The sequence below is a fragment of the Gopherus flavomarginatus genome, chromosome 6, assembly GCF_025201925.1.
Source record: "Gopherus flavomarginatus isolate rGopFla2 chromosome 6, rGopFla2.mat.asm, whole genome shotgun sequence".
NCBI classification, from domain to species: Eukaryota; Metazoa; Chordata; order Testudines; family Testudinidae; genus Gopherus; species Gopherus flavomarginatus.
The window spans coordinates 78,474,007-78,490,377 of NC_066622.1; the positions used below are offsets into that span (position 1 = coordinate 78,474,007).

The window sequence follows — 16,371 nt, forward strand, 5'->3', positions numbered from 1 at the left end:
TTCGTCTGTCAAGTCTATTTATACATGTTCTATAAACATTACTAAATGTAATGCTTGCACCAAATACAAGAGATCTTATTACAACTCTACTTTGACAAGTATGGCGAAACTATTGCATTTTGTGACCAGCATCAGACTTGATGACTAGCAAAGTGAGATCCTATTTTAGTTTTATAAATCTTAAGAAAAATAGTGATTGAGCATTTCTAGAAATATACTAGATAAGAGGATCAAGGCTTGAAACTGTTAAAGAGATGACCTCTACATGACTACCCAGGTGTTTCATGTTAGGCACATATTTAAGTACAACAATTCATTCCTCCTAGTTTTCCAACAGTCATATTTAAAACCCACTGCATATTTTACAATCTATTAATCAAACCTCACTATCTTGTAATAGGTTTCAGAGTAGCAGCTGTGTTAGTCTGTAACCACAAAAGGAACAGGAGTAAGGTGCCGCAAGTACTCCTATCTTGTAATAGGCTGGTATGACGACTTATTTTTTAACAGTCCTGTCTGTAAGAAAGGCTGGCTTTGGCCTAGTTTGCAGCTTGCCTGACACGAGCGAAATGTTGCTTCACATGATCTTGTCATCAAGTAAACTTGTTTACAATAGCTATATAGGACAGAGGACAACATTTTTAAAACAGGATGTGCTTAAATTCAAGAAGAATAATGTATCTATAAACTGTGTTGTCAAAAGCAGTTAGAAAAATGGACTGGAAGGTCCCAAAAAACCCCTATGCAGAGAAACAGGTCAAAATGACCTGGCCAAAATATGCACAATAGTGCACAATCAACCAGAGAAGAGACCACCACAAAAACAACAGAAAATTACATGCCAATTAAAGTTCGCACATGAGTATTGTATGAGTTACATAAGATACTTATCTTCCAATCACCACTGGTGTCATGAATGTTAAGTAATGAATATGTAATATGGATGTGTAATAAAATGGGCAGTCAGAGTTTCGTTAAGAAAAATCCATGACGACACCCTAAGCCCCAGGAGAAGGTTAACTAGCCATGGCTTTTTTCCGTATGTTTGCTGTTTCATACTTTAACAGTATTTGTAAAGCAAGGTATTCTTTTAGTTAAAATAAAGGTTTGATTTAATAAACCTTAGTGTCTTGGCCTGAGTGCATGGCACTCATATTGAACACTATTTTAACAAGTGAATCACCACTCACCTCTAATGTCTCTTCTGCGGTACAGCCAGGCTGCTGCTGCAGCTTACCAGTGCGCAAAGCTTCAATGTATTCATCACATTTCTTATAGCCATCATTCAGAAGTTCATATTTAGCCTTTAGCAGTCCCTGTCCTGGAGTTACATCACCAATCCCAATTGAGAATCCACGGTTAGCTACAGTAAAATATAAAAAAGTTCAGTTCACTGAGTTCTTAGCAGATAACTATCACAGAATTTCTCCCCATTATATGGCATTTGCAAATATGTCAAGACAAAGTTGTGAACAGGTGCACTTTTCTCCATTTCCATCAACTTAGTATCTTATGATTTTTCCTTCTCTAAACAGGGTACATTTTTAATAGAAACCTTCCTGGATTTTTACATTAAAATATTCTACAACGAAAGGCACCTCCCAGGTTACTTACAGAGGTAAACAGGAGCAAGCCTGGCTAGCCGTGACATAGCATCTGCAGCCTCTACCTGCCCCCAGTCTCTCAGCAGAATGTAAAAGATATTTTTCTTGGATCCAGATCCTAAGGTTCCTTTGTCCATACTGCCACTCATCAACTGGCTATTCTGGATTGTAACATCTGGAGGCACAATGGAAAATACTGAAAGCCTGACACTCAAAGAGACCAAGAGCTTAACTTAGGTTACTAGTAATTTAATAAAGTTTAAATCATAACAGTGTGGGTTGTCAAAACAAAAAAGCCTCCAAACACACACATTATGCCTGTAGAAGTAGAACACTGAATAAAGAGGATGCAGTGAAAGTGTCTCCAAAACAATCCTTCCCCTGCAACTCCATTTCCCATACATTTTTAAGTCTATTTCCCATCCTTTCTCCAGGTAAATGCTTCAATTGCCAGATTCTCTTTTAAGAACAGCAGTAGCCCATAACTTAAAGCAACCTTAACATTGCACATTTTAATTTTTTAACTCCCACAGAAGAATTAAATGTGATAAAAAGCAATTTTAAATCTTCTGAGCAACATCTTAAATTAGTCTATTTTTGTTCACATAGTTTAAAGCACAGTAGGCAAATCAGTGCAAGCAGTTTCCCAGCCAAAAGCCACACTTAACTTTGATAAAAATATTAAATAACTATAGTAAGCGAAGAACCATTGAAGAGAGTTGTTTTATTTGGGAACAAGTCAGTAATTGGACACAACAGCACTAGAAAGTAAGCTATTTAATATGTGAGCACTCCAACTCCAATATGCTACATTCAAGGAAGGGCTTGGGTATATAGATGGATTTAAATCATTGCATTGTCCTGACTCAGTAAAGGTACACCATAGTTACACGTACACTAGGAATCGGTAAGCTGGTCTATTAAGTACTCCTAGTGCGGACACAGCTATACCTGCAAAGGGTAGTAACCTGCTATAACAACCTCCCCACTCCCCCATGTCAAACAAGCTATGCCAGTGAAAGCAGTTTTGCTGGCGTTACTGCATCTTTACTAGGACCTACGCTGGCATAGCTATGTGGGTCAGGCATCACTACCAGCAGACCCAACTTATTGTTTTATTTTTTTTTTTTTTGAAAAAAAGGATGCAACAAAATCTACTTGCTGAACAGTAAATAATAGCCATTGACATTCACTGATGACTGAGTACACTGCAAAAGCCATGTTGGGATTTCATGAGGTCCTGCAGAAGACCTTTTCCAGACTGGACTGTTGTTGCTTCACAAAAGAACAGGTACGCTAAAGACTGCAACACTAGCTTTGAAGAAACTCAGATGGATTGTCACTTCCACTGAGGCTGCCGACTCCAAGAAACTTGGGTTTCCACTCCATCTTCTAAGGCCTGTTACATCCCTCTGCAATTTCTTCCTATGGTGGGAGAATTTTCTCGGGTTTACACTGCTCTGCTCCCCTGCAGCTAGTTCATGGTGAAGAAAAAGGTGGCAGGGGCATGGGATAAAAACCTCACTAAAACACAGGAAGGATTTTTCTGGTTACAGAAGTGGTTAGCTATGGACTGCTGGTTTAATAATATCAGATGTGTAATATGCTCACTGTACAGCGACTCTGTTCTGCCCCATTTCCACTTTCCCTAGCTTCAAGTTCTGCATTTGTCAAGTTTAAAATGGTAAGATCTTTGGGGCAGAGACTGTTTTATTTTAAAAATCTCTGTAAGGTGTCATGACAAGTTAAGTGCTATATAAATATTTTATTAATAAAATTCACGATTTTTCTGTAGTGTTCTGTGTCTTAGCAAACAACAACTTTTGAGAAATTGCCTATTTTGTATGTGAATCAAATAGTCACATTCTTGCATATTTTACTTGCATTTTCATGTTTAACAGTGAAAAATAGCATTTAACAGCATTTTCTTCAGTCACATTTCCCTGCTGTGAACTCAGTTACAGACCAGTAACAGAAAAGTAGTCACTGGCGCAGATTTGTTATGAACTCATAATTGAGGAGCAGTTGAGCAGGCAAGGTCACTCACAAGAATCATTGACACACAGATCCTCCCCTCTGCCAGAGTACTGTTTTCCTTTGGTTCGGAGATTCGCTTTCACAGCACAGTCATCGCTAGGTTTCAGAATGAGGCTGAAGACCTGCTTTCCAGTCCACAAGGTTACAGGCTGAAGGCAACAAAGGGAAACAATCAGAAACAGTCAGAATGTTTTTGATAGGGTTATAGTACCAAAACAGCCAACTTCAATATGCTGCTTTAAAACTGTGGTTAATATCTTGACGGAACAACCTGTGCCAGTCAGTTTGTGGAGATGTCTGCCATTATTCACTTAAGTGAGAACAGAAACCCCACTACCCCAAGGAACCGGAACTTAAATATTTTTGGATGAAGGACAGAGGGCAGATGTGCAAATGAATGACTACTCCCTCCACACCGCCACGTCCCTGACACTGGTTGAAATAAAAAAAATATATATATAAAATGTAGATGATTGCCAGCTTCACCTCATTCTCCACATTTACAGTGCTGTAAATCTGGTTTCTCTTGTTCAATATACAGCACTTTTGTGAATAAGTGTGCATTTGGCTTAGAGATCACATTATTGTGTACTTGACCCAGATGAAATACAGCTAGCCAACATAAGCAGCTGACACAAACATCTAAAACATTTGGCAAAATGTTATTGTCAGACTCAGTGTCTTGTTACAAAGGAAAACCTTTAGCTCACCTCAAAACTGACTTCCCATAAATGTTTTGATCTTTGCTTTAGATGATCATCATCCTTGGATGCTCCAATTCCCCTATCCTCTGAACACATTAATAATTAAATATCCATGTGCTGGAGAGTATCAATTTTAAGATCACTCTAGGTATCAGTACACATGTTCATTTGCAAGTCATTTACTTAATAACCGATTAAGCAGATAATCAGAACACAAACATCAAAAATTCCTCTACATCACAATAAAAAGTGCATGACTTTTCTCCGGACACATATACACTGGTGATGTATAAACGCCATGTTATAAACTTAATTATGTCATCAGAATGAAGATTGTGCAGTTGAATATGAAATAGGACCATAGGCAGCTGTGGAGCAGAGCTCTTCTTAGCTCCACTTCTTCTATCCCTGATCCTGCTCCCCAAGCTCAAGCTCCACTACCCCGCTAAAAGTCCCCCAGGGTCCCTAGGATGTTTTCCACTGTCTTAAATGCTCTAGACTCCCCATGGTGTTACTTGTATTGTGGTGTAGGAGCTGAGGACAAGTCAGTAGGAATGTGGGGAGGGGGGCAGGAGACTGAATGGGAAAGATGAAGATCAAGTTCCTTTTCACTAAAACCATCTGTGTTGAATCCACAGGACTCCTCAATGCATGGAGGTGGCAGCAGCTAAAATATCAGTACCAGATGATCCATTCGAGTACTGATGCACCAACATGCAGCCCCCACTAACTCCTGCGTGAAATCCCATCAGGACTGGGGTCAGTGAAATTGCAAAGTATAGGCTCTGAGGGGACAATCACCTGCTGCATTCCAACCCCTCATGTCTGTGAAGAACTTCACCTGCATCTATATTCCTGGTTTAAGGAGCTTGCTCAAAATATATCAGATTACAGTTCCCCTCTTTCAAACCACAGTAGGTATGTTGAGGCAGCAGGACCATAAGGAACCCTCATCATGCCAATATGCATAGCTGACTCAGCGTAGTGGAGAGCCAAAGCACTGATGATTTGGGGCAGATGGATTGCATACTGCAGCAAGACAGGTAGGCTGCAGAGTTCTAGTTACTCTCCCTAGATTGCACCACTTTTCGCTACCCATGGCCCTGACTTATAATCCTCAAAGCATGCTGCAAGATCTATTGTGAAGGTAAAGCAGCAGCATCAAGACCTGCTTCTTTCTCCATCTCCATGCACAATAAGTTTACAGCACAAGTAACCACTCTAAAAACAACTGTCGCTAAAATTCTGTCTTTTGGCAGCTGTGAGAATGGGTCAAGTACGCATAACGTGCAAGAGAAATCAGAGCCAAAAATCTTTGCAACAGTTTAAAAACAAAACTCAACAGGACCACACACCTTTAGGATTGCTGGGGGTGGAAGGAGAACTTTAATCTTCTCATCCTTGCCAACCAGGATAGAAGCAATAATTTGACAGGCCTTGGCTCGGTCAAAAAAGGTGTCTTTTAGTGTGAGAAGATAGGCACCTGGAACGTGAAAAAAGGTTAACCTGACAGGCTGAAGTAAAATTTAAAATGATTGCATGTTATGCATTACTCTGACCACGTTATCCACTTGATACAGATCACAGCAATGCAGATGTAATATTGGCTCTAAATTCTTTCCCTGCACTTATGATTTTTAAATGAAGCCCTGTACCAGCAATTTATAAATGTAAAAAATTATTTTTTCTCCTATTAGATTTAAAGTCTAAAAGACCATCTGAGAATTGCTATCAAAACATCCTCTTCCTTATGAAGTCTCTGGCCACTGATATACCCTCTGGATGTTTCCTATAACATTAAATAACCTTGCAGACACATAAGTGACACCATTAACTTAAAGGTAACATTTTTTTAACGCAACTGGTACAAGTAACCCCTTCATGCCAAATTATAATTGAAAAGCCCTGTGAAGCATCAGTTTCATTGCTTCAAAGTCAGGTAACCCATTTTGATACGTCTTTCAACAGGGCAAAAGTTTTTTGTTTTTTTTTTAAATTTCATTTATAAATTTATATGGGACATTATTGATTTTCAAAAAAAGAAACATTTAAGTCAAACACATCTCTAAAATGATCCTTACATACAGACCTGTAAGAAAATCTTGAATAGCAGCAATCAAAGGCTCTCCATTTCTTGGTGTTACCAAGTTTGCTTTGGTCTGTAGAACACAAGAATGAAAAATGAGTATACCTGAAATATTCTGTAGAGAAGATTAATTTAACATACATTACTATTGCAATACAATTGAAAGAACAGACCTTTCAAGGCAGAGCTTGTAACAAACATTAAAGGCCCAATCCCATACCTTAAGTGTTAGGATTTACTCTGGGACAAATCCTGTAAACTGGAGGAAACCCTAGTTCTAGACCCTATCCTCTCCCTACAGCTAATACACATACACATCTAAGGGTATGTCTACATCTACAATTTTGCAGCGCTGGTTGTTACAGCTGTATTAGTACAGCTGTATAGGGCCAGCGCTGCAGAGTGGCCACACTTACAGCAACCAGTGCTGCAAGTGGTGTTAGATGTGGCCACACTGCAGCGCTGTTGGGCGGCTTCAAGGGGGGTTCGGGGAACGCGAGAGCAAACCGGGGAAGGAGACCAGCTTCGCCGCGGTTTGCTCTCGCGTTCCCCGAACCCCCCTGCAAACCGCAGGGAAGGAGACCTGCTTGCTCGGGGGTTCGGGGAACACGAGAGCAAACCGCAGGGAAGGAGACCTGCTTGCACGGGGGTTTGGGGAACGCGAGAGCAAACCGGGGAAGGAGACCAGCTTCGCCGCGGTTTGCTCTCGCGTTCCCCGAACCCCCCTGCAAACCGCAGGGAAAGAGACCTGCTTGCTCGGGGATTCGGGGAACGCGAGAGCAAACCGCAGGGAAGGAGACCTGCTTGCTCGGGGATTCGGGGAACGCGAGAGCAAACCGCAGGGAAGGAGACCTGCTTGCACGGGGGTTCGAGGAACGCGAGAGCAAACCGGGGAAGGAGACCAGCTTCGCCACGGTTTGCTCTCGCGTTCCCCGAACCCCCCTGCAAACCGCAGGGAAGGAGACCTGCTTGCTCGGGGGTTCGGGGAACGCGAGAGCAAACCGGGGAAGGAGACCAGCTTCGCCGCGGTTTGCTCTCGCGTTCCCCGAAGCCCCCTGCAAACCGCAGGGAAGGAGACCTGCTTGCACGGGCATTCGGGGAACGCGAGAGCAAACCGGGGAAGGAGACCTGCTTGATTACCAGAGGCTTCCTCAGGTATGCTGGGATACCTGCTTATTCCTCGGAGGTCAAGAAAAGCGCTGGTAAGTGTCTACACTTGATTACCAGCGCTGGATCACCAGCGCTGGATCCTCTACACCCGAGACAAAACGGGAGTACGGCCAGCGCTGCAAACAGGGAGTTGCAGCGCTGGTGATGCCCTGCAGATGTGTACACCTCCTAAGTTGCAGCGCTGTAACCCCCTCACCAGCGCTGCAACTTTGTGATGTAGACAAGCCCTAAGCTATAGATTAGGTTAGGGAAAGACATGGAAAGATACATACTCCCTTGCAACCTGCGTGTTCAGCACCAGCCACCAGATCTGGGGATCGAGAGGGATGGCATATATACAAACAAGTTTTACTCATAGAAAAAAAATGTCAGGCAACCCTGGCACATTTGGGAGGTTACTTTCCAAACGCATGCGCGCGTGTGTGTGGTGAAATCGACAGATGCAGGAAAGGTAGATTCCCAAACACACAAGTAAAACCAGAGAGAGAGATGAACAACAAATCTATGTCACATGGCTCATTAGCAAGACTGTTGAGTCTAACTGTAACAGATCTTTGGTCAGAGGGGGAGGAAGAGTTTCTACTGACAGTCCTTGAATTGATAGGTCAAGTCATTAGTCAAATTACAAGTACAACGGATAGTATTGTTGGTGGCTCTTGTAAAGTTGTGAATTTGATGACCACGTCATTGATCTGTTTCATCAAGTGCCTACATTGGCTACTTCCTCACTTCTTAAATCTGATCTGGGTCCTGTGTGGCTGTAGTCTTGGTAGCCTGAAGATATCGGAGACATACTATAAAACTTCAATCCCTAGCATGAGTAATTGCTAGTCTGAAGGTGAAGTAGCTGCTAGTGATCTCCCATATATCTAGAGCCAATGTCAGGGTACAGCATGAGTCTCCCCAGTAGGGTCTTCTCAGATGCACTTGCCACTGCTTTACATAACACTCAATTGGCTCCTAAGGGCTGGTCTACACTCAAAATTTGGTCTAGATACCAACAGCCCTTGTGATGAAAAATCCACACCTGAGCACCACAGCTATGCTAACCTAAACCCCAGTGTAGACACAGATAAGTCAACGGAGAATGCTTCTATCAACCTAGCTACTGTCGCTCAGAGATATGGAGTTCCTACAGTGACTGAAAACCCTCCCCCACCGTTACAGTCTGCATCTACACTGGGGGTTACAGCAGCATAGCTATGGTGCTGTAGTTATGCTGCTGTAGGCCATGTCTAAACTATGGGCATCAAGTCCCAACTTACTTTTGAAAAGGGAAGTCACTGCCCCACTGTTGCCTTATCAGTTGGGAGAAGATTATGTATGGTGGCATAAGGTAAAATACGTTCCACAGCAAAAGCCCCTCATTTCTGCAGCATGTCACTACAGGAAGAAATGCACTCAGAACAAACCACGTTTTCAGGGATATTAAGTAGGTATCACTGTGATGCCTCAAACAAACAATTTTCTGAAGGTGCCTTAACACTAGCACAGAATATTTCAGTTGGCTGCAGAATTTAGCATTGGTCTCTTGAAGCTGTCAAGCGGTCTACTTGAAGAATGCAGCTCTCACTGGCAACTGAAAAATACAGGGTGCTGCTCATACAGAAATGCATTATCACACTACCACAAGCCAGACAGTAAGATACTCCATTTACCCCCATGAGAATCAGTGCTTCTGCTTTGGCCTCCTCTGTTTGAGGAAGATGAAGATTCATTTCATCTCCATCAAAATCAGCATTGTATGGTGTACAGACACATTCATTAAACCTGAAGGTCCTGTGGGGCTTTACTCTCGCCTGCAAGAGAGATAAGAAGTGATGCCACAGACACAGTGAATCTCATCAAATTTACAAGGTTCCAGAATCTACAAGTTTTGAGAGTGCTTTCCTTGCAAGCTGTGCTTTTACATTTTTTTAAAATATAAAAAAAGACTCGAGATGATACATCTAATTACTTGTTTTAATTTACACAGTAACTGGTGGAGGCTTACCAAGTCACTTAACCAAAGCTGAGTGAATTTATTTACTAACCCCTTGACCCTGCAACATTACTTGCAAAGTACAAGATGCAGCATGTTCTTAGATACCAGGGTTCTTATAACACTGCATTTTTTTTTATTTTTACAACTATTGATATGCATATATACATGAACAAATGTAAAATCAGTGGAATTTGAATAAAAGACTGCTCGGTTTCACTTTGACTCCTATGCACAAGCACAAAACTATTTTGTTTGGATCATTTCCACGTAGTGTTTTAAGATGCAAAAAATCAACACAGTTTGAGTGAGAAATTAACAAACAAAACTAAACCACTAAAGATTAAAGTTACATGATAGCCAGGCTGTGTGTATACTCACTATGTGAGCCATGATGCTCAGCTTGTGCAGAGAGGGCTGTCGGTTGAACAGAACTATATCGCCATCTATGAGATGCCTCTCTACAATGTCACCATACTTGAGCTCCTGAGCCATCTTCTCACGGTTTCCATATTTCAAAAACCTTGAAATAAAAAACACATCAATAGAGTCAAAATCTCTTGGAAACCCCCCCCCCAAAGAAATAGGATGCTCTTTAGTTGTCTCTTATTTGTACTCTGATTTCTTAAGAAGTCTCCAGTGACGGCCACTTTGAACCAGACATGCGTTCTTCAAGTTTATTAAATATTAACAGTGTCTCTGTCACTGAGTGCAACTGAGGGACAAGGTTTTTCACAAAAGTTTTAAATAAGGACTGAGGTCAGTTTAATATCAAAGATACAGTAGAGTTATGTTAACTCAGCAAATAGCTACATCATTCTCCATGGCAAACATGGAGCAGTCAGCAAACACAGGATATTCATGAAAAATCAACTTTCTTAAAGAAAATTTATTAGTTTTAAGTTATCAGCAAACGGGGTACGTCATTGACATGTAGCAATCGAACCGTCGCTTACTAGCAATGACAATGAATCTATGCCTACCAAAATGTTCTAATAGAAGGATTTATCTATGGTCATGTTTGCTTGCACAAGCTACCTTTAGGTCATGGAATATTGTTTATATTCTTTATTGAAGATTACAAACAAAAAAAACCAAAAAACCGGATGAGTCCCAATGATGATAATCTGCTGATTTCACTTCAAACAATTAAATCAAGTAGTGGTGGTAGGTGGAACGTGAACCTTTACAGATAAGTACCTTTTCATTTGTGTGTGCCTCTGTTGAATGAAATTAGCTCCAGGGTGAACTTCGGGACCGTTCCGTACGAGTTTCCTCATAAAATTTAGGTTAGCTTTGTTCACCTGCAACATGTACTGTACCAGTTAGAAACAAGCGAGACATTTTAAACACCACTTGCTATTCCTTGGGTTTGTGCTTTCAGATTTTCAGGATCAGTTTAATGGTAGTTGTCCCTTCATATTTTAAGCTGCTGGAGGAAGGGGAAGAGAAGAAAAATACAAGCCAATCTTGACCTTACGGAGGCAAGACTGTTGAGTGAACTGGAATGCATAGCTTGCTGGCCAAATTCACAAATAGAGGGAAGCTTGAAAAGCTCTCTAAAAATGCTGGGATCTACATTAAAATTAGGGCTATTAAGCAATTAAAATTAATCACGCTGTTAAACAATAACAATACCATGTAAATATTTCTGGATGTTTTCTACATTTTCAAATATATTGGATTTCAATTACAACACAGGATACGAAGTGTATAGTGCTCACTATTTTTATTTTTTTTATTACAAATATTTGCATGGTGGGAAAAAAAAAAGGTATTTTTCAATTCACCTAATATAAGTACTGTAGTGCAATCTCTATCATGAAAGATGAGCTTACAAATGTAGAATTATGTATAAAAATATAACTGCATTCAAAAATAAAAACGTAAAACTTTACAGCCTACAAGTCCACTCAGTTCTACTTCAGCCAATCACTCAAACAAATTTGTTTACATTTGCTGGAGATAATGCTGCCCGCTTCTTGTTTACAATATAACCTGAAAGTGAGAACAGGCATTCAAATGGCACCTTGTACCCAGCATCGCAAGATATTTATGTGCCAGATGCTCTAAAGATTCATATGTCCCTTCATGCTTCAACCACCATTCCAGAGAACATGCATCTATGCTGATGATGGGCTCTGCTCGATAACGATCCAAAGCACAGTGAACCGACGCATGTTCATTTTCATCATCTGAGTCAGATAACACCAGCAGAAGGCTGATTTTCTTTTTTGGTGGTTTGGGTTCTGTGGTTTCCGCATCTCTTAAGACTTCTGAAAGCATGCTCCACACCTTGGCCCGTTCAGATTTTGGGCAGCACTTCAGATTCTTAAACCTGAGCGCTGTAGCTATTTTTAGAAATGTCACACTGGTACCAGCTTTGTGTTTTGTCAAATCTTTTGTGAAAGTACTCTTAATATAAACATGCGCTGGGTCATCATCCAAGACTGCCATTAACATGAAATATATGATAGAATGTGGATGTAAAAGAACAAGAGACATAAAATTCTCCCCCACGGAGTTCAATCATAAATTTGATTAATGCTTTTATTTATTTATTTTTTTTAAATAAAAATGAGTGTCATCAGCACAGAAGCATGTCCTCTGGAATGGTGGCCGAAGCATGAAGGGGCATATGTTTAGCATATCTGGCACAAATACCTTGCAATGCCAGCTACAAAAATGCCATGCAAGCACCTATTCTCACTTTCAGGTGACACGGTAAATAAGAAGCAGACAACAGTATCTCCCATAAATGTGAGCAAACTTGTTTGTCTTAGTGATTGATAGAATAAGGAGGAGGACTGAGTGGACTTATAGGCTCTAAAGTTATACATTGTTTTGTTTTTGAGAGCAGTTATGTAACAAAAAAAAATCCACATTTGTAAATTACACTTTCACAATAAAGAGATTGCACTACAGTACTTGTATGAGGTGAATTGAAAATATTTATCATTTTTACAGTGAAAATATTTATAACAAAAAATATGAAGTGAACACTGTACACTCTGTATCCTGTGTTGTAACTGAAATCAAAATATTTGAAAATGTAGAAAACATCCAAAAATATTTAAATAAATGGTATTCTATCAGTAACAGTGTGATTAATCGCGATTTTTTAAATGGCGATTAGTTCGAGTTAATCACATGAGTGAACTGTGATTAATTGACAGCCCTAGTTAAAATGCAAAAAAGTCTATGTTAACACAAAAGTAATATTAGAATTTTAAAGAAGAAATGTGAACAGTTTTCTTTAGCAAAGCTGACTCAACCTCATTACACAGCTGGGTCTATTTTGTGGTACACAATTAATCAGAGCAATGAGAAAAAAAAGTACAGACACGATCACAGAAAGAGTAAGATGCGAAAGGAGTGATTTTTTAGAAATACGTACAAAGCCAGTTTTCATTCTGACACCCAGTAACATATATGAAGTTGTACAAAAACTTAAAATGGGTTGGGCAAAACTAACTTCGTTGTTTTTCAGGATTGTCCCTTCAGGCCTCTCTCCTCACAGTCTGCATCAAGCATTCCCATTGTCTTGCTTCGTGAAAGAACTCAGCTTTACAATGGACAATGAACCTATGCCACTGGCCTTCTGGTGCTGACTGGAGGCACTGAGTACCTGAAGCTGCATGCCATTCTTCGTGTGTGTGTGTGTGTGTGTGTGTGTGTGTGTGTGTGTGTGTGTGTGTGTGTGTGTGTGTGTGTGTGTGTGTGTGTGTGTGTGTGTGTGTGTGTGCGCACACACTATTGACTCCCTTTTTCTCCAGTGATTTGAACCCCACAATGGACAATGCAGAAAAATGCATGAAAAGAATTTCAGTTTCACACCACTTACTTTTTCAGGGAATGTTAATATTTTGGCAACGTGAACAGGCACAGCCACTTCGTCTATTCGTAAGTTGGGGTCAGGTGAAATGACTGTTCTGCCTGAGAAGTCCACTCGCTTTCCGGACAGATTGCCTCTAAACCGACCTAACAAATAAAGCAACTTAAAACTAGCTGGGAAAACAGTACCCTTATACAAAATGGTAAAGTGTTAATACAGCACAGTAGGCACATCATACAGGGAAAGCCTTGCTAGCTTGATCTACAAACACTGACCTGATCACTATGCAATGGCAACCGTTTTGGCTAAAAAACACAAACCAATGAAAAAAACTTTTGGGAGGTGGGAAAGGAAGAATTTAGACATACCCTGCTTCCCTTTGAGTCTTTGAACAAAACCTCTGGTCCATTTCTTGGGTGCCATGTTAAGAGGAATTCCAGAGAGCTCACTGTTAATGTAGAGGGCACATTGCAGCTGTAGGAAGTCCCAGTCTTCCATTATCATCTGTGTTTTGGCTCCCGATATCCTATGCTAAACAAGACAATTACCCATTTCACAAAACAAATTTAGTGACACACAAAATTGGCATTGAACAAATTTTTCAGAAAGCTTTGCATCACACTAAATCAACAAGACATTGGCACCTTCACTATAAGGAACAGTGGGCCACATTCTGTTCATGTGTGAATGCTGCACGGATGTAACTGAGCAGAAGTTGGCACCACACATTTTCCTTCTGGCAAAATCAGCTTCTGATTAATGACAAACTAAAGGATTTGTGTTTGTTTGATTGACTGACCATTTTAATACTTAAATGTATAATACAAAGATTATGCTGTGGAGACGAGATTCATTAAACAATTAACTTAGAGTGGTGGCAAACAAAATTCCATTGTGTTCAGCCCTCTTCCGGGCAAAGACCATCACTCAAGATTTCAATCCTGCATCTCTGTGGCAGAAACTAAGCTGGAACAACAGGTTAAGCCAATCTGAGGATATAGTTCTGTTGCGCAACATCTTGCAGAGAAACAGGTTATAACCCAGTGCTAGTTTCTCTTTTTCCCGGGAGACAGCACACACAACCTAGAGCAGCATTTCCCAATGTGGGAGAAAAATTGGAGATAAAAAGGACTAACTTTTGGGGGATGGTGAACAAGCTTCTCAATTGTTCTCCAGTTTCAGTTTTTAAAAAAAGTTTCTAGCTGTTACTGTTGAAATACAACCATGGAAGCACGACCTGAATATAACTCATGTCTGCCTGAGTTAGCAGACAGCTGAAATAGCTCTGAGCTGGGAAATGCCCCATTGATTTAAATGAGTGCTAACTCCCTTTATCGATGCACTTTTCTTCACAGATTTAGTTGCACTGCATTAAATCACTTATTTCTATTTAACTTAAACTTGTTCCTAATCAATTTAAACTAAACCCAAGTAAATCTGGTTTAACCCAAAAAAAATGTGTGCAGACAATCTTTTGCAGTGGTTTAAAAAAAAAAATTAAAATTGGTGAAACTCTACATGCAAACAAGCCCAATAAGCTACTCATTTTGGGTAGGCTTTGAAGACTACATGGAAGAGTAGAAAGAAGTGAGAGGGAGAGATCAGCTTTCAGAAGTCTGGGAAATACTGGCCTGGGGCAAAAAGAAAGCTGCTGAGCTGCACAACAGCCCTTCCAACTAGGTGACAGACTTGACTAGCTCCAGCATCCCTTTCGGTCCTTAACTAAGCAAGAATGGTAACTGACTTGAATTCTTAAGAGTGATGGGGTAGAGAAAGAGGAAAAAAAGACAGGCTCCCATACACATCAGAAGGGAAGCTGGAAGGCCTTCCCCGGCAGAGAGAGACAGAGAGGTATAAAATAAGAAAGCATATGGGTAAAGAAGGGTGTGTGAATTTCTGGGCCTATGAACTATTATTTCCTTGTGCTTCCATCAAGGGCAACAGTCATCACAAAACATGCTAAATGTAGCATAATGAGAATACTTCAGGAAAAGCAATTAGTCCAGTCCACGTTTAGCAGGTCACTAACACGCTGGTGTAACACCAAGAGCCAAACACCAAGAGAAAGCTCAATCTGAGTCCACCATTCCATGCCATTTCACATAGGGCCAAATACTGCAGCTGTATCTTACGCTGAAGTCAGAATGAAGTAAAGTAAAACCAATTACCCCCAAGTCTAATCCAGCCTTTTATTTATTTATTTATTTTTTAAAAGAGCAGCAGTTGCAGGCAGGCTCACCTTTTTGATTACATCATTGAGGAAAATTATCTCTGTAAGCTTCATCGTCAAGTCATCTTCGTTGGTGCCAGATTTCAAGTCGCTCACAACAGAGGGTCTGATGCACAAGGGAGGTACCAGGAGTCGTGTCAGTAGCAAGTCTGAAGGCTTTCCTGCTTCTGGATTCATCAGAAGCAGAGGTATATCTTCTGCTGGGATTCTTTTGAAGAGGTTCAACACCATTAAAGGAGTCAAGTTCTCCTACAAAATTAAAAGAAGAAAGTCATATTGCAACCTTCAAGGGCATAACAGCTCATTTTTGGCTACATCTTAATAGTGTTTACTTCATTTGCCACCCTTCTCTGCCAATTGCTCAAGTAAAAAGTCGATTTAAAAACAAAACAAAAAACCATATGTAGAGGAAGTTATTCTTAAAGGCAAACAAAAACAAATATGTCTTTTGGTTTGTTTATTTAGAACTGCAGTCCCAGTAAACTCTGGCTCATTGATTCTTTCCCTCAAGCTTCTCCTCTTACTCGTATTGCTATAGAAAACTAACTACTGTAACAACTAATCTAGAGACAGAAATCTAAACTGGAAATAGTGTATTTCATCATTACTTGCCAAGCAATGTAATCATCTTATAACATGCTTGCAGTAAGGTATAATTACCACCAATTTCAATTACTAGAGGTCACAGATTACAGCATTATATCCTACATAATTTCATTAATTT

The 16,371-nt window shown here is 40.4% G+C and overlaps 1 protein-coding gene across 3 annotated transcripts in view; it reads right to left on the bottom strand.

The window, feature by feature from the left end:
* POLR3A (RNA polymerase III subunit A) overlaps positions 1-16,371 on the bottom strand; it is a 1,141,582-nt gene that overhangs the window by 30,906 nt on the left and 1,094,305 nt on the right. For all 3 annotated transcript variants that reach the window (XM_050959979.1, XM_050959980.1, XM_050959978.1), the window contains 11 exons: positions 15,657-15,896; positions 13,786-13,948; positions 13,427-13,563; positions 10,783-10,886; positions 9,964-10,105; positions 9,260-9,400; positions 6,435-6,504; positions 5,701-5,828; positions 3,652-3,790; positions 1,615-1,779; positions 1,191-1,363 (listed from right to left, as the gene is read on the bottom strand). In XM_050959979.1, the coding sequence (XP_050815936.1) occupies positions 1,191-1,363; positions 1,615-1,779; positions 3,652-3,790; positions 5,701-5,828; positions 6,435-6,504; positions 9,260-9,400; positions 9,964-10,105; positions 10,783-10,886; positions 13,427-13,563; positions 13,786-13,948; positions 15,657-15,896 (1,602 nt within the window). The remainder of the gene's footprint in view (positions 1-1,190; positions 1,364-1,614; positions 1,780-3,651; positions 3,791-5,700; positions 5,829-6,434; positions 6,505-9,259; positions 9,401-9,963; positions 10,106-10,782; positions 10,887-13,426; positions 13,564-13,785; positions 13,949-15,656; positions 15,897-16,371) is intronic.